Source organism: Cervus canadensis, chromosome 21 (genome assembly GCF_019320065.1).
Source record: "Cervus canadensis isolate Bull #8, Minnesota chromosome 21, ASM1932006v1, whole genome shotgun sequence".
Classification (NCBI taxonomy): Eukaryota; Metazoa; Chordata; class Mammalia; order Artiodactyla; family Cervidae; genus Cervus; species Cervus canadensis.
In genome coordinates, this window is record NC_057406.1 from 10,346,165 (window position 1) to 10,367,729 (window position 21,565).

General features: G+C 51.9%; 1 protein-coding gene across 18 annotated transcripts in view; it reads left to right on the forward strand.

The window, feature by feature from the left end:
• Positions 1-21,565, forward strand: part of MICAL3 (microtubule associated monooxygenase, calponin and LIM domain containing 3) — a 142,190-nt gene that overhangs the window by 60,310 nt on the left and 60,315 nt on the right. For 16 of the 18 annotated variants that reach the window (XM_043439754.1, XM_043439751.1, XM_043439757.1 and 13 more), the window contains 12 exons: positions 5,366-5,703; positions 7,076-7,283; positions 9,173-9,289; positions 9,704-9,805; positions 10,322-10,477; positions 11,389-11,489; positions 13,511-13,768; positions 14,037-14,152; positions 15,086-15,212; positions 16,030-16,126; positions 18,228-18,375; positions 20,230-20,426. In XM_043439754.1, the coding sequence (XP_043295689.1) occupies positions 5,440-5,703; positions 7,076-7,283; positions 9,173-9,289; positions 9,704-9,805; positions 10,322-10,477; positions 11,389-11,489; positions 13,511-13,768; positions 14,037-14,152; positions 15,086-15,212; positions 16,030-16,126; positions 18,228-18,375; positions 20,230-20,426 (1,891 nt within the window). In that variant the 5' untranslated portion in view covers positions 5,366-5,439. Of the gene's footprint in view, positions 1-823; positions 935-1,407; positions 1,878-5,365; positions 5,704-7,075; positions 7,284-9,172; positions 9,290-9,703; positions 9,806-10,321; positions 10,478-11,388; positions 11,490-13,510; positions 13,769-14,036; positions 14,153-15,085; positions 15,213-16,029; positions 16,127-18,227; positions 18,376-20,229; positions 20,427-21,565 lie in introns of those variants that run through there. The other 2 variants (XM_043439755.1, XM_043439753.1) reach the window with 2 other exon arrangements.

Sequence of the window (21,565 nt, forward strand, 5' to 3'; positions counted from 1 at the left end):
ATTATTTTATTTTTGTGATCCTATATATATATATATATTTACAGAAATTTTTTGATTGATGTATAGCTGATCTGTGCTGTGTAGCACGGTGACTCAGTTGTACACATATATATTCTTTTTGTGTTCTCTCTTCCCTTATGGTTTATCACAAGATATTGAGTATATAGTTCCCTGCACTGTACAGTAGGTCCTTGTTTATCTGCTGTAAGTATAATGGTTTGCATTTACCAACCCCAAATTCCATGTCTATCGCTCTCCTTCCCCACTTCCCCCTTGTCAACCACAGGTCTGTTCTCTATGAGCAGAAGTCATTTCTGACTCACTGGTCAACTGTGTAGGTGTTTTTCCTGAAGAATTAGGTTGCTATTGAAGAAAGTAAAATAAAAGGGTTTGAGGAGATACAGTATTGGGGATTAGTGTTGTTCAGAATTGGAGACTTGGAGGAGAACCCAGAGGTCATGGTCCAGGCTATTCCTGGCCCCCTCTAGAGAGGGCTGTTTCACAGCCAAGAATAAAGTGGTCTGAGGGCCCATAGCAGAGAGCTGCATTCATAGCTGCTCTTCCTGCCCAGCCGTCTGCTCTTGGATAGCCCTCACGTTAGATGGAAGTCTCTGTCACCTCCATCCACTTCTCCTCCTCCTCAGCCATGCAGGGACCCCGGACAGATGCTCTTGTCAACTCCACAGACACTAGAGTGTTTCTCAGTCTGCTGTGAGCCGGCGGGGGCCAGGGGGTGGTCGGGGAATGCTCAGTCACGTGTGTGGAATTAGGACCGGTGGGCGGGACTAAAGAGCAGAACCAGGGAATGGGGAGGGCCATCGGGAGGCTTCTGTGTCCTTAGCATCCTGCCAAGTGTTCATCTGACGCTAAATAGGATGGAAAGGCAGAGGAGAACAGAGGATGGAGCGAAGGCAGGAACAAGGATCATGAAAAGGTCTGCTTTCCTTCTTGTGTTGTGAGCTGCTTCCTGGGAACCAGAGAACCTAATCCCGGGGCCTTGAGGGATGAGAGGGCTTTGGGACCGGAGCTGGGAAGCAGTTGGGGTAACAAGGAGCTTCATTCCCAGATGGTCTGATTCAGTTAGCTGCCCCAGGCGAGGGATTCAGTGTCTCTGTCCACAGATGATGGTGGTGGCCTGGGCGGTCCTTTTTAGAGAGACTGATCAAGAATGCAAGGCATTTGGCCACCTTGGTCCTTGTTTCTGCAAACACGAAGAAATCTCTGTAAGTTTCTTCCTAATGACATTCTAAAACAAGCCTTCCTGTCTGCCTTCCTTCTAAGGTCTGTTCAGACAAGCTGCGCCTCTGACTGCGCTAGGAAGGGAGCGTTTCATAGATTCCTTCGTACGAGTCAGCTTTGCACACATGCTGGTGTATTAGTGGTGGAGAGGCTCGGGAGAAATTTAACCAAACTTGGCTCTGATTTCTTATCCTTGAAGTATAATTGTCATTTTGTTGTTTTGATTCTCTTTCCTTTTTCTATCTTTAAAAATAAATCTCCCCCACCCCTCAAGTAACCACCCATCTATTCTAAGAGCCAGAGATTGAGTGTTCTCAAACCAGCCATGAGTCAGTGACAGCCTCTTGCTCTTATAAATAGAAACATAGACTCTGTTCCCGCGTGTTCTTCATGGGCTGTCTCTCCAGCACTTTCCTTTCCAGAGCCAAGGAATGTGCTTCTGAGTCAGCAGTCAGCTGCCGAGGTCGGAGCCCGTAGGGCAACGCCAGTGGCAGAAACCGCACCGCCACGGGAGACCGGGCCTCCCTTCCTCCTCCTCCAGCCTCCCTCCTCAGACTCCTCGCTTTCCTTGTTCCTTCCTTCCACACCTTGGCTTTTCAACCCTCCGGATTTCTGGCACCTTCTGGCTGGGTTTCCAGGTCTGTAGGTTCCTGCGATCATGACTGTTGGTTTGCCCAGGCTGCTGGGACGTACACAGCTCATGGGGTGGTTCAGGAGAGGCTGGGAGAAGCACGACCTGGGTTTGACCTTCAGGAATGAAGGCATGGGGGTGATGGTGGAAGGGCCTTCTGCTGTCTGCCCAGCGGCCGTCAGCGTGGACCAGTGCTGGGCAGTGCCAGCAGAGCTGCAGAACAGGCACTGGAGTGTCTCTGCTGCGGCCTCTTGGCTTGTTGAGGAGGAAAGCTGAGGCAGCCCGAGGGAATTGATCTTGTGTAGTCTTACCTCGGGTGCCTGTCACACTGTCCCAGGAGCCACCTTCCCTCCACTTATCTGCTGTCATTAGTGACCTGGGGTGAACTCCCGTGGACGGGCACTGCCTCCGACTGGAGTCTGTTCATTTGAAAGCACTTTGCATCAGCAGAGGGGGTGGGGCGGCAGGTGTTAATGAAGGAGTTTGTGTGTGGTGAGGTTTGAGGAAATGGGCAGCTCTTTGGAGGTATTTATTTCAAACATACAGCCAGCCAGGGAGTGTTGGCCCACACATCAGAGTTCTTTGAAAGTAAATGCCGAGACTTCAGGAGAGGGAGAGGCTTTTAGAAATGCATGTCGCAGGATCTTGAGTGTGTTGGGGTCAGCTGGAACACAGAGGTCCCTCGGGCTCCTTGGTCATCCTGGCAGGGAGTGGAAGGCGGCTGCTGCTCTTTAGGAACAAAGAAAAATCATTTTCTTTCTTGATGAGAGGCTGAGCGATCGGAGTTGGTACGTTCAGTGCTTTCCAGACACTGTGACTGGAGGAGGGCCAGTCACCTGTGAAGACAGGTAGGCAGGCAGGGGCCGGCTCATGGGAGCTGTCAGCTGCCACATGAATGGAGCGGATGCAGCTGCAGAGGTCCCGCCCGCCCTGCCTGGGACAGGAGGCAAGAAGGGCGCCCACGGGGCACACACCCTGCAACCTCAGTTTCTAGTCACTGGCTGGATGTTCCCCTTTCCTCTGGGGAACACATCTGTTTTTTTTTTTTTTTTTTGCCACTTACAAACTTTGACCACCTGACATTTCTAAGATGACCATTGGCTTGTAAGAAAAAGAATGGACTCTTGAGAAATTTTAACATATTTCTGTTGTTGTGTACCTCCATCTAGAATAAACTTTTGCTTCAGGGAAACTGAAGGTTAGTTCCAGTTAATTCCATTTCTTGCTGAACTCTTGGCCACAGGGGTGTTGGGAAAGGCTGTGTTTTTAGCAGTGTGTGTAGGAGGTTGTTGAGTTAGTGACATATTTGAGATGAGAAGCAAGTCAGTGTGTGTCAGGTAAAGAATTACCATCTTTGGCCTCCACAGAACAAGTTGTGGCATCCGGCCCCATCACTTCATGGCAAGTAGATGGGGAAACAATGGAAACAGTGACGGGCTTTATTTTCTTGGGCTCCAAAATCACTGCAGACAGTGACTGTAGCCATGAAATTAAAAGACACTTGCTCCTTGAAAGACAAGCTATGACAAACCTAGGTAATGTATTAAAAAGCAGAGACATTACTTTGCTGACAAATTTCTGTATAGTCAAAGCTGTGGTTTTTTCAGTAGTCATTTATGGATGTAAGAGTTAGACCAAAAAGAGGGCTTAGCATCAAAGAATTGATGCTTTCGAACTGTGGTGCTGGAGAAGACTCTTGAGAATCCCTTGGACAGCAGGGAGATCAAACCAGTCAATCATAAAGGAAATCAACACTGAATATTCATTGGAAGGACTGAAGCTGAAGTTCCAATACTTTGGCCACGTGATGTGAAGAGCCGACTCATTGGAATAGACCCTGATGCTGGGAAAGATTGAGGGCAGGAGGAGAAGGAGATGACAGAGGATGAGATAGTTGGATGGCATCACTGACTCGATGGACATGAGTTTGAGCAGGCTCTGGGAGTTGGTGATGGATAGGGAAGCCTGGTGTGCTGCAGTCCACGGGGTCACAAAGAGTCGGACATGCCTGAGCAACTGAACAGCAGCATCGAGAACATGAGGATGTTGTGTCTGGTGACGTGGGAAACGGGGGGAATGGCAGTTCCTTGTATCCAGGGTAAACCACCCACACCCTCAGTTGATCTGGTTTAACCTTGTAATACATGACAAGATGTGGGGAGAAGCAGAATGTTACTTCTCCTTCCCAAGGGGGCTTCTCACCTCCTGAGAGCTTTAGGACGGAAGGTGGGTCTCTTCTCTGGCGCTGCTTCGGAGCTGAGAGGCAGGCAGCTGGCATCCTCAGCAGACAGTTGGTGGCTCCCTTTGCCCTCAGCTGCCTTGCTGGATAGTGGGTCACTCCTGCTTCCACAGAGCTGAGCTCCGGTGAGGCCCTGTGTGTCAATGGGAGGCGGGGATGGGCCTGGGGGCCGCCCACCTGGAGCCCCAGCAGTGAGTGCTGTGGCCGGGAGGGCTTCTCACACTGAGCTCAGTCGTCTTCTCTCACCTCCTCACTTACTCGGGGGAGAGCTGGGCTGAGGGAGGCAGCAGTGTCCTTGGGGCGTCCGCACGTGGACCCCAAGCCACGCTGTTGCTCGTCTCATTGGTCTGCCCTGCTTCTCTGCTGTCCCGCTGTCCTGGCCCTTGGCCCCTTGCCTCCCAGCTCCCGACAGTAATTCTAGGTGGTGATGGTACGTGAATGTGGTCCTCTTAGACCTCGCCGCTCCCTCCCCTGGGTCTGTACCGTGTTCACTTAACCTCCTCCCCCACCCACCCCGTGCCTCTGTATCTCTCCAGGCAGCTGTCTGTGCTGCCGCCCCTTCCATCCGTGAGTCTCAGATCTGGCCGGAGCTCTGGGCCGTCCTCTTACCAGGACTCTCCTGTGTGATCTGACCATCCTTGAGTGGATAGCTCCTACCTGGACACCGGCCCCCCTGGGCCTCAGCCTCAGCCGACTGCCTAATGTGCCCCTCCACCAAGGCAGCTCAGATGTAACAGGGTCAGAGGGGAGCTTGCCACACCCCCTACTGCCCCCTAGATGAGTATTTCTCTTTGTCACGCCTTGGCCTGGTGTCACCATTCACTCAGTCCTTTCATCTGTAAGACTCCCTTGCAAGCCTTCCACTTTCCTTCCTCTCCATGTCCTGCACTTCTCCCCTGCCGGCTGACACTTGCTCCTCCTGGAAGGCTCAGCTGTTGTCCCTCAGAGGCCCATCTTGGGTGAGGACCCCTTCCCTGTGACGGGGCCTCTGCCCATGTCCCCCAGCGCCGTGCCTCTCTTTCTCTGATGCTCAGCAGAGCACAAGCCTGTCTCCCCTGCTCGGCTCTGACGTCCCTGACAGCAGCCGCGGTCTTGCTCCTCTCCATTCCCAGGGCCTCAGATGGTGCCTGGCGTGTGGAGGGCAAGGCCGTGCGTTACGTTGTCTAACGAATGACTGCTGCACTTGGGAACTGTCTTCTAGAAGTTGTTCCTAGATACCGACCCAGAAGTGCTAACCATTCCTGTTTCTTTATTAGGTTAAGGTGACGGCGTCAGTCGGATCCACAGCCCTCCCCCTGCCCCACCTGTCCGGGGCGCCAAGAGTGGGGACATGGAGGAGAGTAAGAACGAGGCCACGAATCGGGCCCACGTCCTCTTTGACCGCTTCGTGCAGGCCACCACCTGCAAGGGGACCCTCAAGGCCTTCCAAGAGCTCTGCGACCACCTGGAACTGAAGCCTAAGGACCACCGCTCCTTTTATCACAAGCTCAAGTCCAAGCTTAACTACTGGAAAGCCAAGGCCCTCTGGGCAAAGTTGGACAAGCGGGGCAGCCACAAAGACTACAAGAAGGGAAAGGTGTGCACGAACACCAAGGTAGGGCCTGGGACTCGCTGGAGAAGGAGAGTGCATCGGGTGGAGGTGGCCTGTGAGGCTGGGCGGGGTCAGCCACAGCCTGGGGAGGCGTCAGGCTTACCCGCGTGTGGGTCCTCTGCCTGTGTTCATTCGACCGTTCCTCCTGCTCCGCTCTTACCCCATGGATTGACACAGGAGCATGGGGGTCTCAGCTACTGAGAACTACCCTGAAGTCAAACGGTATGGGGGCTATTGATCTTGCTGCAGCTCTGGCCGACTCTCAGGCTGTTAGAGGACGCAGGCCACTGAGCACAGAGGTAGCCAGGCCCTGCAGGGGTCCTGTCTGCCTGGGTGGCCTGGCGCTTGGCAGAGCGGCCTCTGGACTCAGTGTCTAGTGAGGTGTGCAGAGTATTGGCCAACTTGGGGATTTCCCACAGGCTTCAGACCTCCTTTCATCTGTTTTCCAGAGGCCTGTGTTGATAAGCAAGGCTTTTGCTTGCTTCACAATGTAGAGAAATCAAGTTTCCATGAATCAGATAGGCCTGGACAAAGACCTAAGATGTCTACTCACGTGTGCCGGAGGAGGCGTGGGGAGTGGAGAAGGATAACACATTCTGTGTTTTCCTCATTATATAAGACCACTTTCTGTGAGAAGCTGGAAAAGCTAGCAGGGAAAGGTAGTTGCAGATGATGTTAGGACTGCTGTTACTATTTCATGAGCCTTAACTTGCCCTGTGTGGGTTTGTGTTTGGGTAGGTATTCACACACGGAATTCAAGTAATTCAAGGGCATGACTCTTGTGAGTGTGCTCTAGAGTTTTATTAAGAATGAAGGGAATTTGAAGCCAGAGGCAGTGCCTGTCTCTCCTTTGGACATGCATGTAAACTAGCTCAGTGTCAGCCTGAGTCTTTCTGTAGAACATGGATCTTCAAGAACTCTCTTCAGCACAGAAAGCCCTGATTCTTGAGGATTACCTCCTGGGAGTCTTTCAAGTGATAGGTCCATCCAGGACCCAGGCTTGCTTGGCTGGGTGTTTAGTGATCTGTGTCTCCTCAAGCAGACAGAGATCTGCTTGACTTATGAGCCTTCCAAAAGGTTTTTTCCTGTTGATGAGAGGTGGCATGTGAATTTCTTCCTGTGTTGATGTCATGGCCCAGGTAAACATGGTCTGCAGGTGCCCTGTCTGAGTTTCTGTCCAGCAGTGAAAGTCAAGTCCTTCTCCATCCAGAGCGCTCAGAGCTTCTCTCTGAAGCCATGTGGGCGCTCCACTCTGACCCAGATGGGAGTGAAGGTTTCTTGGTAATGGGGAGAATAGCCCTGTGGGGACTTTAGGGAATGGTGGTCATGAGGTCAAGAGTGCTGCCTTTGCCCTGAAAGCAGCTGTGTCTTTCAGTGTCTCATCATTGGAGCCGGCCCCTGTGGTCTCCGCACAGCCATTGATTTGTCCTTGCTGGGAGCTAAGGTGGTCGTCATTGAGAAGCGAGACGCCTTCTCCCGCAACAACGTCTTGCACCTCTGGCCGTTCACCATACATGACCTGCGAGGTCTGGGTGCCAAGAAGTTCTACGGCAAGTTCTGTGCTGGGGCTATCGACCACATCAGTAAGTAAGATCAGGTCTCCTGTGGGATGCTGCCTCTGCCCACTTCTCAGGGGACAATGGCAGGCAGATTCTAGAAGCCGGTGTGCCCTGTCATCGTTCGTGTCTGTTGCATAGAGAGCACACTCAACTTGGAGTCAGGGTACCTGCCCTCTGGGGGTTCTGTAACCTGAGATTCTTAAGTGCCAATGTGTCTCTTGCAAAATGAGTTTATCTTGAGGAGCTCTAAGATCCTGGGCTCTTACTGAGCACTGGCAGTGGGTGGGGTGCGCACTGGGGCCAGGCCGGGAAACAGACTTCCAGTGTGGGCTTTGACCCTCTGGTGGTTCGTAGTCCAGAGGGAGAGGCCCCCTGAGGTGTGGGCTGTGATGCACCACTGCGGGTGCCCTCCTGACGAGAGGGCACATGCTCTGGGGGTGGCCCTGGGGAGCAGAAGGAGACTTCTGGTCTGGCTGTGAGTGGCCAGTCGATAGTGGGATTCCTTTGTTGGGTGGTTCTCGCGAGGTCTGCAGCACGCAGGGCTCATGCTTGACTCTGGACCCCTCCAGGCTCAACCTGGGCCCATGCTTGAGTCAGTAGACATTAATGCAGACAGTGCTTTTGTTTTCATGCCGATCTGAAAAGTGGTTCAGAACAGACTGTCTACTTTATGAGGCTAAAGTCTTGTCTGTCGATCATCACTGATGGTTTCAGGGAAGCCTTATCAAGGAGCTGCTATTCTGAGCTCTTCAGGTGTGTCCTGTAAACATCGGCTTCAAAGCAGTTGTGCGTTTATCACATGCTGGCCAACAGATGCCACATTCCACTAGTAGCAGCAGCACGCTGTCTATCTGTTGGGCTGTATTGTATAAAGCATCTTGGAACGCCGTTGTGTGCAGCTATAGTGTATGCCAGCAGAGGATTTGAGTCAGAAGGGTGGGCAGTGGGGGAAATAACTGAGATGACTTCAATGAGGATTAGCATGTTCCCTAGCACATTTTCACAGCCTGCAGGCACATTGGTCTTAGCAGAGGACAGGGTCGTCACATCAGTGGACTTGTCTACCTTGTGCGTGGCAGGATTTGTCTTGGAGCCCAGACCCTCTCTCAGCAGCCCTGGGCTGCTGCTGTGCCTGGCACCTGGGAGGTACTCACTGGACGTTGAACAAAGACATAACTCTCACTGTGATAATGAGCAAGATTTTCCATCATTTTGAGCCTTAGTTCCTACAACTGTGGACCAGAGGTGGGAGGGGGACAGTAAGAGACTGAGGCTGGGTGGAGGGTGCCCCTCTCAGCATGTAAGGGTGTGTGGACATCAGCGAGGTATGAGGTGAGAGAAGCCGTGGGTGGTTCAGGAGGCAGTGCAGCCCTTTGTGTCCAGTGGGAGGTGCCCCTGGGGCCCATCTTCTACCTTCTGTGGGGAGTCCTGTGGGGTCACAGCTTCTGCTTGGTCACTGTGGCTCTGAGCCCATCAGGGAGGACGGGGTGGGGGGTGGGAGGTGTGGGGGACTCTCAGCCCATCTGGGAGGATGGGGGGCTCTGAGCACATCAAGGAGGATGGGACGGGGGGACTCTGAGCACATCAGGGAGGATGGGGGGGTGGGTTCTGAGCACATCAGAGAGTATGGGGGAGGGGCACGTCTCCTGTTGTCTCAGTGCTTTCGTGTGCTGGAAACACCTAACCCAAGAGGTGGGCATGGCCCCATGTCTGTCTCTGGAACATCTGCTCTGAGTCGTATTTGCCCTGGGAAGGGAAAGACGCTACAGGCATGGCTGGGAAAAGCCTGCTGCCAGTGACTTTGAGCAGCCGTGTAAACTCTGCGTGCGTGGGTGGGTAGGGGAACTGGGGTAGTGATGCTGACTGTCTGCCCCACTGAGGACCTTCACTTGTGCAATCTTCTACCCACCCAGGTATCCGTCAGCTTCAGCTGATACTTTTGAAAGTAGCCTTGATCCTAGGCATTGAGATCCACGTCAATGTGGAATTCCGAGGACTTGTGGAGCCTCCTGAGGATCAAGAAAATGAACGTGAGTGTACAAATAAGGAGGGAAAGGGGCTGGAAGGGGTGAGAAAGATTCGACCTAGGGAGGAGACGACAGGCGTCTCGGATAGTTTTCAGAGCTGGTTAAAGGGCTTCTCCGTTTGTATAGTCTGTGTCTTTGGAGGAACTTTGACTTAATGAGGAGGCCCTGACATAGTATGGGACATGCTGGGTGCTTAGATTCGTTACAGAAGGTCATGTGCTGGGGGACGTTCCTTTGTGAGCCTTCCTCAAGGCTTGTTTCTTTCTTTGGTTTGTGCCCCACGCTTTTATGTCTGCTGTGTTTGCCATGGGGTTTTGTGCCGTGTGCACACCTGGATATCTAGAGATCTGGGTGTATGAATATTTCAGGTTTATGAATGGGTCCGGTGATGACCTTCATTCTGACTTTGGTCCACAGGGATAGGTTGGCGGGCCCTGGTGCATCCCAAAACGCACCCTGTGTCAGAATATGAGTTTGAAGTGATCATCGGTGGGGATGGCCGCAGGAATACCTTGGAAGGTACTGGGCAGTCTCTTTCTCCTCCTGCTGGTTCACAGCCAGGGAAGGGTCACCCTCCCCAAGCCCTGTAAGAGCTTGTGTCCTCAGAGTCCCCACTCCTGAGACCCCTCCTCTGGTCCCTGCCTGTGCTGGTGGACGGCAGGCCCCACCAGCTGGCTGTCAGGCACTTCTCTGGGTGCAGAGAGCCAGGCTCTCGTGAGCCGGGGACACTGCAGGTCTAGACCTGACTTACTCAAGCAGACGGAGCCTCGCACCAAGTGCTTTTCTGGCCTGTCGGATTTCCAGGTGTGTGTTAGCTGTGGGTGACTTTGACATCTTGCTGGATTGGGAAGGCTTTGGGAGGTAGACACCTTACTTCCAGACAGAGGAGAGCTGCCCTCAATTTCCCGTGATTCCCACCTCCCACACTCCCCCACGTCCTCATCAGAACCCCTCCTATTTCTCCTATTTGACGTGAACTTCCTGCTTCTCCGACCAGCTTTTGTCACCTCTGAAAATTTCTTCCCCCCTTCCCAGGATTTCGTCGGAAAGAATTCCGTGGCAAATTGGCCATTGCCATTACAGCGAATTTTATTAACCGAAATACAACAGCAGAAGCCAAAGTGGAAGAAATCAGTGGTGTGGCTTTTATATTCAACCAAAAATTTTTCCAGGAACTGAGGGAAGCCACAGGTTGGTGTTAATACCTCCACAGTGGAAGGACAGACTCTGAACACCGCTCTGGTCCTCATCTGGGGGGGTTGGCGAGGCGGGGGCCGTTGCTACTACTGCTGTGCTGTAGCCCTCTCTCTGCCCTTTCTGCGCTCCTGTGCGTCGCTCTGAGCCTTACGCCATCTGCGTCTCTGTCTCCTGCTCTGCTGTCTTTTGTGCTCATCGCTGTGACTGGCCTGCTCCTCCTGCTTGGACCCCTTCCCCTGCCTGGCGCCGAGTCGCTGTGGGTGGGGAGCCCTGGTTTGTTGAGAAGCAGACTCTAGGTGTTGAGTATGTTTTGTTTTTCTGAGTTCATTTGCTTCTGAAGTAAACCATGTGCCAGATAAAAATGAGGCTGTTGTATGGTAGCTTGTGAATAGATTCACTTAGACATTAAGCTGCAAGAAGAATGTGTGACACATTGCAGTTAACTGTTTTCTAGGACAGTTCTTACCATTGCATCTAATTTTCTAGGTTAACAGAGTTAAAGAGCCAGTGATGCACTCTCTGCTTCCAGCATCTGCTTGTCTGTCTTGCTCGTGAGCGTCTAGGAGATTCCCCTGTTGCCTTGATGAGTCAGAGAGGCTTAACCTGAGAACTGGCTCAGACCCTCCTCCTTGAGGTTAACCTCTCCCTTCTTCCCATCCTTGTGTTTCTGCTTCCTGTTGATGGCTGTTGTTAGGATAACAGGGTGTCAGGTAAATGCAGAGAGCAGTATGAGGATGACCAAGCTTCCCTCTTGTGAACAAATGGGCAGGGTGTGAAGATCAGGCTCAGACACCTGTTTTCTCTTCCTGCCTGGGGTTCCAGGACCCCGGTCTCTGTGGACTGATAACAGTCATCCCCCCCCAGTCTCAGCAGACCTTCACGTGCATGTCTGTCCTCTGTCGCAGGGATCGACCTGGAGAACATTGTCTACTACAAAGATGACACACACTACTTCGTTATGACCGCCAAGAAGCAGAGCTTACTGGACAAAGGGGTGATACTGCATGTGAGTCATGGATTTCTTCTAGACCTTTTTTTATGTATCAGGTTATGTGATTACCAAGATAAACAATTTTATTGTCTGATCAGTTTTTCTTGCAAAGTCATTAAAATGAGTACCTCACTCATCTCCTGGGACTGTGTATTTTGTAATCCTCTGATGTTTTTAACACTTTAAAAAATCTCTTATTGTGGAAAATATCAAGTGTGAACAAAAGTGGAGAGACTTGGGTAATGAACCCCTGTGTACCTCTTATCCAGCTTCACAGGGATCAGCATGCGGCCAGCACTGCCTGCGTGGGGCTGTGCAGAGCAATCTCAGGTAGCATTTTGTGCATAAATATTCAGTGTAATTTTAGTACTTCGGTTTGTGGCTTATGGTGCATTCCCATGTGGCTGATTATTGGTTGGTTTATAGGTCATCCTTTGGGAAAGGGTTGTAGAGTAAAGGGGGTTATAGAGGGAAAGGAGTTTGGTGTTTCTGGGAGCCTGAGAGCAGTTCTGGCTTTACTGTGGATCTGGTTACAGAGGCCCAGGGAACAGAGCCTCGATCAGGCTTTATTTGGACCTTTTTGTGGCCTGACAGTGAGGACTCTTGTTCACCCGGAGTCAGGGCCAGCTAAGCCTTTTTTCCAGATGACTAATTGTGTGACATTCCCTGAGATGATGACCTGGAAATGGAATCAGAGAGCCACAGGTGGATGGTTCCTCCAGAGATGGTTCCTTAGGAGAGTTTCTTAAGTCTTGCTTGGTCTGGCTGGTCTGGGTTTGAGAATTACTGTTCCTGTGATGATGTGCTGACTGAGGCCCCTGCAGTCCCAGCACAGACTTGTGGCTGAGTATCAGGGCGTCCCATCTCTGCAGGGTGGTGATGTGTTACACTGCCGCTTTGCCTTGGGCAGTGCTGGGGAGCAGGGAGCTTGCCCGCAGCAGACTCTTCCTCAGGGGCCTCCTGTCTGTGTCTCAGCCCCATGGCCTTTGTGTGTGTGTGAGAAGAAGGGAACAGAGCAGTGGATGCAGCGTGTGCCACCAGAGTATATCCAGAATGGGATATACTTGGTTGGATGTTTCATCGGGAAGAGATACCCATGAGCCTGCTGGCGCGCCTCGGGACCAAGCTAAGACTTGACATCTGCCGTCCTCGTCAGGACTGTGGTGATCAGTTGACATTATGTTGGACCAATCTAGAATGCTGCAACCTGATGTACTTTTCCTTTTTGTTTGTTTTTTTTAGCACACAGGGTGTGTGCCACTGAATCCTGAGCCCACAGTGGCTACTTACTAAGTATTGAACAAACCAACCTGAGTGTGCATGTTTGCCCGTTCCATCTTGTCTGGGCAGCTGGAGGTGCCCTCAGGGACACTTGGGGAGCTCCGGTCCCCCCTTGAAGAAGAGGCCTGGTCAGGAACCTCCGGAGCAGAGGAGTTTCTCAGTCCTCTCTGTGGAGAGCCCTTTTTCTCGCGTCGTTTTTCTTCATTGGTGCATTGCTGTGGGGCCTTCCAGAATCCTGTGTATTGTTTGGAAAGCTTCTGTTCCGTCCTCAGTGTATCTCTTGCCGGTTCCCTGGGCTGCTGGTGCTCCCACCTCCTTATCGGTCGGGCATGGAAGCTTTTGGGTTCTTCCTTTGGGGTCGATGGGAGATGCAGGTTGAGTGTCCTGTGTCGTCCAGTTGCTGTCAGAAGAGGATGCTTGCTGATAGCAGCCTTAACTGGGGATGCTTTTCAGTTTACAAGGCACCATCACGTAAGTCATTGTATTTGGTGTTCAGAGCAGCTCCGTGAGGTAGAGTGGACTAGACTGCAAAAGTAGTGACTTGTTCCAAGAACGATGGAAAAGCAGGGACTCTGTTTCTAGGAACCCATGTTCCTTTGGAAACAAGCCCCTCCCACCTTCCCAAATTTGTGTGGAGGACTTACTTTGGAACAGGAAGCCACTCTTGGGGCGGGGAACGTGGTGTGGCCATGGCCGGTGGGCACCTATGCCCCTGCCTGGGCTTTCCCTTGAGCTCCCCCCGTCTCTGGAGACAGGACTACGCCGACACAGAGCTCTTGCTCTCCCGGGAGAATGTGGACCAGGAGGCCCTGCTGAGCTACGCCCGGGAGGCAGCCGACTTCTCCACCCAGCAGCAGCTGCCGTCGCTGGACTTCGCCATTAACCACTACGGGCAGCCTGACGTGGCTATGTTCGACTTCACGTGCATGTATGCCTCCGAGAACGCGGCCCTGGTGCGGGAGCACAATGGACACCAGCTGCTGGTGGCTCTGGTGGGGGACAGCCTCCTGGAGGTGAGAAAGGGTGTTGGGGGGGCGGCATGGTTAGAAACAGACCTGGGATCCCGGGCTGGGGAGCGTCTGTGTCATCCTACTGCATCCAACCTGGGGGCTCAGGGCCCGCTGAGTTAGGGTTAGGATCTGCCAGGTTGTGAGGGGGGGAAGGGCAGTATGTCCTGCCAGAACGTCTTCTTAGGGGCAAAGGCTTTCTTTGCTCTGGAGTTTAGTTTCCCTGTATTAAAAGGTAATTTATATTAACTCTGTGTTTTCTGTCCCCTTCCAGCCTTTTTGGCCGATGGGAACAGGAATAGCCCGGGGCTTTCTGGCTGCTATGGACTCTGCCTGGATGGTGCGCAGCTGGTCTCTGGGGACGAGTCCCTTGGAAGTCCTGGCAGAGAGGTAACTGCAGGGGCTGTCCGCGATGAGACAGAGCATCAGCACTGTGCTCTGCAGGCTGGGCTCAGGTTTCTCCTTCTTAATTGATGATATATTCTTATTTAGGAGAAGAAAGGTAAGACAGGTATTCATAAAATCATAGAAACCTACAGGTTATCTCAGTGATTTTCTTTTGTCACTCTCCAAAGCAAACTCTTACAAGCGGTGTCTGAATCTTTGTGTAACATTGAAGGATGCTCTCTTATTCCTCTGTGACAGTTACGTGAACAGGGGTGTGAAAATACTGTGTCAAGTCCTCTTGTCTTTGAACTAGAGAGACTTACACTAATGAAATCAGTGTGGTAGCTGGGTATGTACTAACTTAGAACTAATTAAAGATGACTTTGAATTCAAAGGAAAACACCAAACTACTTGTAAACATTTCTCAAACATCAGATATTTCGAAGCAGATAATTGCAAATGAGATAAGACCTGGGATTTGCTTGCTGATAAAGAACAAGTGCCTGGACCAGAACTAGAGAAAGAGGATATGCTGGATGAAATTCGGGGTTGATATCATTTTAAGTCTGTTTACCTAAGGTTCTCTGGGTAAATTTGGTGGCAAGTTTTTTTCATCAGTGATTTTCTTAAAAAGTTGGTGAACCTAAAAAAAAAAAAAAAGGTTGGTGAACTTGCCAAAACAGAGCACAGTAGTAAATTAGATTCAGGCTTTGCTCCTGCCCACAGCAATGTACCTGCCCTTCTCGCTGGGGCGTAGCAGTCTGGGGCCTGTGGGATCCTGGAGCTGGAGGGGATGGGAAGCAGGGCTGATGTGGGGGTGGGGAAACCCCATCCAGGAGGAAGGTTAGCCCTGCCCTGGGCTCTCAGAACATAGAAATATCATCAAAGGTGTTTCTGTTGCTGTCACTGCTCTGAGCGTATTGTTTGCTCTTGCAGGGAAAGCATTTATAGGTTGCTGCCTCAGACCACCCCTGAGAATGTGAGCAAGAACTTCAGCCAGTACAGCATCGACCCTGTCACCAGATACCCCAACGTGAACGTCAACTTCCTCCGGCCGAGCCAGGTGAGAGCCCCTGGCCAGTCGGGCATGTCTCGGCCACTGTCAGGCCCGGTCAGACCCTGTAGATACGAGCATACGCAGCCTTCCTTCAGAACCAAGTGATGTCTCCCTGGGTTGGCTGAGGAGGCGTTTTCCGTCAGCAGACGGAGCAGCCAGGGCGGCAGGTGTGCAGTGACGAGCAGGGCACAGCCCTGGCTCCCGGGGCGGGGCGTGCGGTGCACACCTGCGTCACTGCCACCAGTCACTGTGACAGGGCCCTCCCCTCCCCCGCTCTTGTCTTCTCATCTGCACCACGGAGTCTACCACCCCAGCTCCCCGGGTCTTTGTGTGGCAGACCGGACTGGTCCCTTGAGAGGACGTGGGAAGATAAGGCCCTCTGCAAGTGAAAAATACTGTCGGCCAGCTCAGAATGTCTGAAGCCTTATTACTGCACCAAGAGTGATGTTTCACCAAGCACAGTAATCTCAAAGAGCCCAACAACATTGAGAAAGCAGTCCATTCAAGATACCTGTGTCCTAGACTGTACATTGGGCCTCTATGTTAGGGGCAAAATCTGCTGTTACTGGGCAGGAGTCATGGCCCAACAGAGACTAAGCAAGCCCCTAGCCCCCCACGGCCAAGTGTCTCTTTATCACAGGTTCCCACAGTGCACGCGCGTTTATGTGTGTGACCCACTGCATCCCAGAAGGGGTTAAGGTTGGCGTTGTCCCTTCTGACCACACTTTGCCCAGGTTTTCACCGGGGTCATTCTGTTCTCAGGTGGGCCTTGGTTCCTTGGTGTGTGATTTCCCTTCTTCACGACTTATAACCTTCCTGCCAGGTGCGCCATCTGTATGATACTGGAGACACAAAAGATGTTCATCTGGAGATGGAGAACCTTGTGAATTCCCGAACCACCCCAAAGCTGGCCCGCAACGGTGAGTCCTGGTTTGGCCTTTCAGCCAACCCAGCGTGTTCTGTGTGAAGGCTGGGCTGCGGTGTGCACAGCGCTCGTCAGGCTGGGATGGGATGGGACTGCTCTGCCCCATGGTGCACAAGTCAGCCCCACAGCCAGGAAATAGCGGTGCTTCGAGGCTGGGAAACCTGGTCTCAGGGTTCACCAGGGTGTGGAGAGAAACTGAATACGTGCTGTTGAGAGGGCGGGGTGTGTGTGGGGGGCCTTTGAGCACACGTGACAGCCAAGGTTTGCGGGAAAGGTCTTAGTGAAGAAGCCGTGGCCTCGAAGCTGAGGACCACGAGCCTGCAGGACACGGTGGCAGAGGCAGGGCCCGCGCTGTACTTTGTGTGTGGCGCGGCCTCTGAAGAGCTCTTCGGAAGGAGAGTCACTGCAGTGCAGGTGAGCCAGGCAGAGAAGGGCACCGGGCTGAGTTGGTAGTTAGGGCTGCATCCATGTCAGGCTCACTGGCCTGACGTTGAGGCTGTGGATGAGAAGGGAGGCCGAGTCCAGTCTAGCCGTTGCCCATCTGTGAAGGATGTGGCTTGCCAGCATACTTAGCACATCTGAACTTAGGTTTCTGTGTCTGAAATGGGGGTGCCTATCGTGCCTTACTCTGGCTTTGAGGACCAAGGGGCACAGTGAGGTGTTCACTGCAACACTTGGTGTACAGCAGGGTGTCAGAGTGGCAGCCGGGAGTATTAAGGAGCCAGAAGCACTGCAGAGCCTGAACGAGGAAGTGGGGCTGAAGGTTTGAGTTCAGTCTTGGGCATCTTGAAGTTGACGTGCTGTTGGAATATCAAGGTCATCTTCCTTGAAAGCAGAGAGTGTGTCTTGTTTGGCTACCCCATGTGGCTTGTGGGACCTTAATTCCCCGACCAGGGATTGAACCCGTGCCCTTGTCAGTGAAAGCAAGGCATCCTAACCACTGGACTGCCAGGGTATTCCCCAGAGAGTGTGTCTTTGTTCACTGTAGTTCTGGAGCCTGAACTTTTGAGGTTGTCCAGTACATACTGGACCGATGGACACATAGACTTGGGAAACATCTGAATAAAGTTAATTTAGGAAGCCAAGAGATTTAGACGAGGACACCAGCAGTGCTTCTCTGTGTTATTTCAGGATTCATTTCCCTGAAAGACTTAAATAAAACAGGGTTTTTAGAAATGCAGTTTTTATCTTATGTTCACAAAGCAGTTAGTGACTCAGTACAAGGTTAAATATCTTCAGCTGTCTAAGGTAAGGAACAGACTTTCTTGGACACGGATAGGAGTTACCAGCTTCTTCTAAATGCTCCATGTCAGGGCTCTTCTGATGCAGTTATGAAAAACAGATTTTTAAATGGCTCTTCATGTTTTAGGAGACACATCAGTGACTGGAAAACGTCCCAGGATGTGCATTGTCTCTGTGTCGAGTGTTTCAGGGCATGATGGCTTGTCTTGCTGAGGGCTCAGCCTGCTGTTCTGGGGTCCTTGGCTTCGCCTGTGTGATCCTGCGGAGTTGCTTGCACTTGGAAAGTGCAGGACTGAACCTTTCTTCTTGGGTCCTCCAAGTGTTGCTTTGGAGGGAAGGCGTTTCCTCCCCCAGCTGCTGCCAACTCTCCAGGGAGATCTCAGGGCTGCTGGCGTGAGGGTGACAGCTCAGCAGGGGTCATTCCCTCTGCATCCCTGTCCTAGAGAGCCGCAGGGACCCTGGGCTTCAGCATGCTTGGGTCCAGGTCACCCGCTGGTAGTCTGTCATCTGTCCCGGGCATGGACGTTGACCTGAGTCTGGATAAATTGGGAGTTTCTTGCCTACCTAAAACTTCATGGGAATTCCCCGGGGGTTCCGTGATTTGGACTCTGCGCTCTCACTGCTATGGGCCCAGGTTCAGTTGGCCCCTGTTGAGGAACTAAGATCCCATAAGCCACACTGTGTAGCCAAAAAAAAAAAAAAATGTAATACCAGTTAAATAGCTTCTTACTTTTGAAAACCAGTGACAGCTATTTTGTCCCTGCCTTCAGTATTTTTTCAGACTGGTTTCGTGGATTCTCTATCAAGGCTCCCAGGTGACCACACCTCCACTAATAACGTTGTTGTTGTTCCAGAGTCTGTGGCTCGTTCCAGCAAGCTGCTGGGATGGTGCCAGCGGCAGACAGACGGCTATGCTGGGGTGAACGTGACGGACCTCACCATGTCGTGGAAGAGCGGCCTGGCCCTGTGTGCCATCATACACCGATACCGCCCTGACCTGATGTGAGTCCAGGCTCAGCCTCATCCGTATTCCCTGCGCTCAGGTGGCCTTTTTCCAGAATGGGACGCGTAGCACGATGCTTCTTCTGCAGGTTGTGACTGATCTTGATGTAGCGGTGTTTAAAGCTCTGCCTCTCAGGCATTCTGTAGCTCAGCCCAAGCAGTAGTGACCAGCTGAGTGTACAAGTCTCCATGCTTGCAAGGTGGACCCCCTGAGCCTGCTAACATCCCATGAAGGGAAACCCTGTTTCCTGGCCCCAGGCTGAGCTCTGCATGCAGCCAGCTCTCTGTCTGGTGCTGCTGGTCACGAGGGAAGCCTGGCCGGGTGGGGCCCGGAGCACGTGTGTCCCTCGTGGCAGAGCAACTGCCCCGTTCAGCGGGGCTGGCCCGCATTGTCTCTGTTTCCCGCACTTTTGGCGAGTGTCGAGCCCGTGACACTCAGGTGGCCTTACCTCACTGTGTGGTGCCATTTCCTCTCTTTGTCGTCCTGTGCTCATCTAAACGCAGACTAGCACAGCAGGATGACCCTGGTCAGCTGGTGCCTGGGGCACCCAGTCCTTACCATGGAAGCCAAACAGGAAGATTCAGAAACAAGCAGAGCACGTGGGGTTATATTGACCGTCTGTCCTTTCATCATTAGGTCCACTTACGGGCCCATTTTTGTGTTTGTCTTATTTTAACGATTACCTAAGGAATCCTGAAAGACCTAGTTCCCATTTATGTTAATAAACAGCCTCACCTGGTGTTTAGAAATGGGGATTTCTGATTGGCTTGGATAAGTGACCTCTGGCGCCCCATCCTTGGCTCGTGCGGAGGCTGATATAAAGCGAGTGGAAGTAGGGCCTAGTCACCCTCTACGGGGGGCAGCTTGAGGACGACTGTTACGGCACAGGAGTGCTGAAACGAGGGCCAGGCGAGTCACGTCCGCTCCAGAGGGAGAGCAGGACGAGGGGCTGGGGTCACGAGCACTGGAGGAGCCTGGCCGGTAGGGGGCCGCGCTTTTGTTGGATGGACCGAAGGGGCTCCAGGGGCCTGGGGGTTTCCTCCTGATGCACACAAAGCCCAGAGTCGTTAACTTGGCACTGTTCAGGCTGTAGTGACTTCGCGGAGAATGAGGCCTCCACAGTTTAATAGGCTTAATATACAGAGTAAAGGGATTCAGAAAATGAAACAGTTACACAGTCAGTAGGTTAACATAAAATAAGCCCTGCTCGGTTAAGTCTGAAGTCACGAAGCTATCAGTCTTTACTTGACTGAATAGCAGGAAGCCTGAAACCCAGTGGGAAATGTTCGTTAATCTAAGTACTTAGGGAAACTCAGGGACTTAGCAATAAAACAACCTTTTGAGGAAAGTTTTGGAATTTCCCTGTGAGCAGAAGGCCGAGTATGATTCCCTAGAGCCGACCTAGTCCATCAACAGCTTATCAGCTCCATGGACACGGGGGTGATGGCTCCAGGCTTTTTAAACACAGCCTTATCCAAACAGGACCTGTTCATTGTTGAGCATGAGGTTAATACACGCAGACCACATGCAGGCACAGGGGAAACATAATAAAAACAGCTCATTTTCTTGAGCCTACATTTTAGTTAGAAGTTTACGTTATTGGAGAAATGTTTTGTTTTCCAACTTTTCTCTCTTGTCGTTTGTGGGTAGATCTTTAATCCTGTGTTCCTCCTGAGGATGATTTGATTTTATTAGTAAGAGGAAGCAAGCTGAGAAGTGAGATAGGTTTGCTGTCCAATTTCAGTGTGGTCCTGAACCCGGGCTTTGCATTGACTACTCCATGGTACGGTGTTTTCTGGTCTGGGGCTCTGTCAAGCGTGGTCTTGACATGTCTTCCTCATCCTGTTCCTCAGAGATTTTGACTCTTTGGATGAGCAGAATGTGGAGAAGAATAACCAGCTGGCCTTCGATATTGCTGAGAAAGAGCTGGGCATTTCTCCCATCATGACAGGCAGAGAGATGGCCTCGGTGGGGGAGCCGGACAAGCTGTCCATGGTGATGTACCTGACCCAGTTCTACGAGATGTTCAAGGACTCGCTCCCCTCCCGAGGTAAGGGTCCCCGGGGCCGCTGGGTGGCTCCCCGTGCCCCCCCCCCCCACCATCAGTCCCGTTTCTCTGCAGGTGTTGGCAGGCCCTCCTTCTGATCCACCTCTTGCTCAGCACACCTGCGAATGTGGAGTCCATGAGCATTTCTGTCCAGAGTCTTGTCGCTTTCTCTCCAAACCAGCCTCTTTGAAAACTGCTTTTGTTGTGACCTGGGCTTCTTCACTGCCCAATCTTTGTGACACTTTGCAGCCCAGCCTCTGCTTTGCCCAAACTGTTCTCCGTGGTCAGGGAGAATCACCAAATGCATATCCTTCCCCCTTCTCACCTCTCAGGCACTTGGCTGTTCTGCGTTGTTCAGTGTTTGGAACAACGTCTGTTCCATTGAAACTCTGTCTTGCTCTTGGCTTCTGTGATCCTGGACCACACTTGCCTCATTCTCATTCCTCTGTAACTGTTCCTTCTTTGGCTGCTCTTTATTCTCCTGCCTTTTAGTGTTTCCAGAAATCTTCCCTTGGCCCTCAGGCTGTTGGGAAACAGATGAAGTAAGCGTCATGATGCTTATGAGTGTTGACCATGGTACCTGACCTGGTTTGCACCCCTTTGTCTCCCCTTGTTCAACTGGAGGCAAGTCACTAAACTTCCCCGTGCCTCAGTTTCCCTTTCTATAAAATGGGGGCAATATGTATATGATTAGATTGTGAAATGCTGAGAAGAGTGTTTGGTGAATGGAAGCACTTACATAAATGTTAGTTGTGTATTATTAATTTCAGTTATTATCTCAGCATTACTGTTGTTACTAATAAAACATTGGTATCCACAGATTTGAAGTGCCATTCTCCAGTGTCTTCTAGCCATGCACTTGTAGACCTCTGAGGCTTTTTCTTGTTAGAGATACAGTTATTGCAACAGAAATCCACAACTCTAACATCAGTATGCCCGTCAGGGAGAGCCCCACCTCCATGTGAAGCTCAGTACAGGTGTCTGCACACCCCAGAAAGATGCCCTGGGTTGCACCTTGTCTTCCCCACGTCTCTCCCGTTCTGTCTCTGCCTGAACTTTTTATCCTCAAAGTGGGGCTTTGGCACTCTGCTGTGACCCACATGCACAGGCAGATTGCAGTTTTTGAAAAGCTGAAGCGGAGG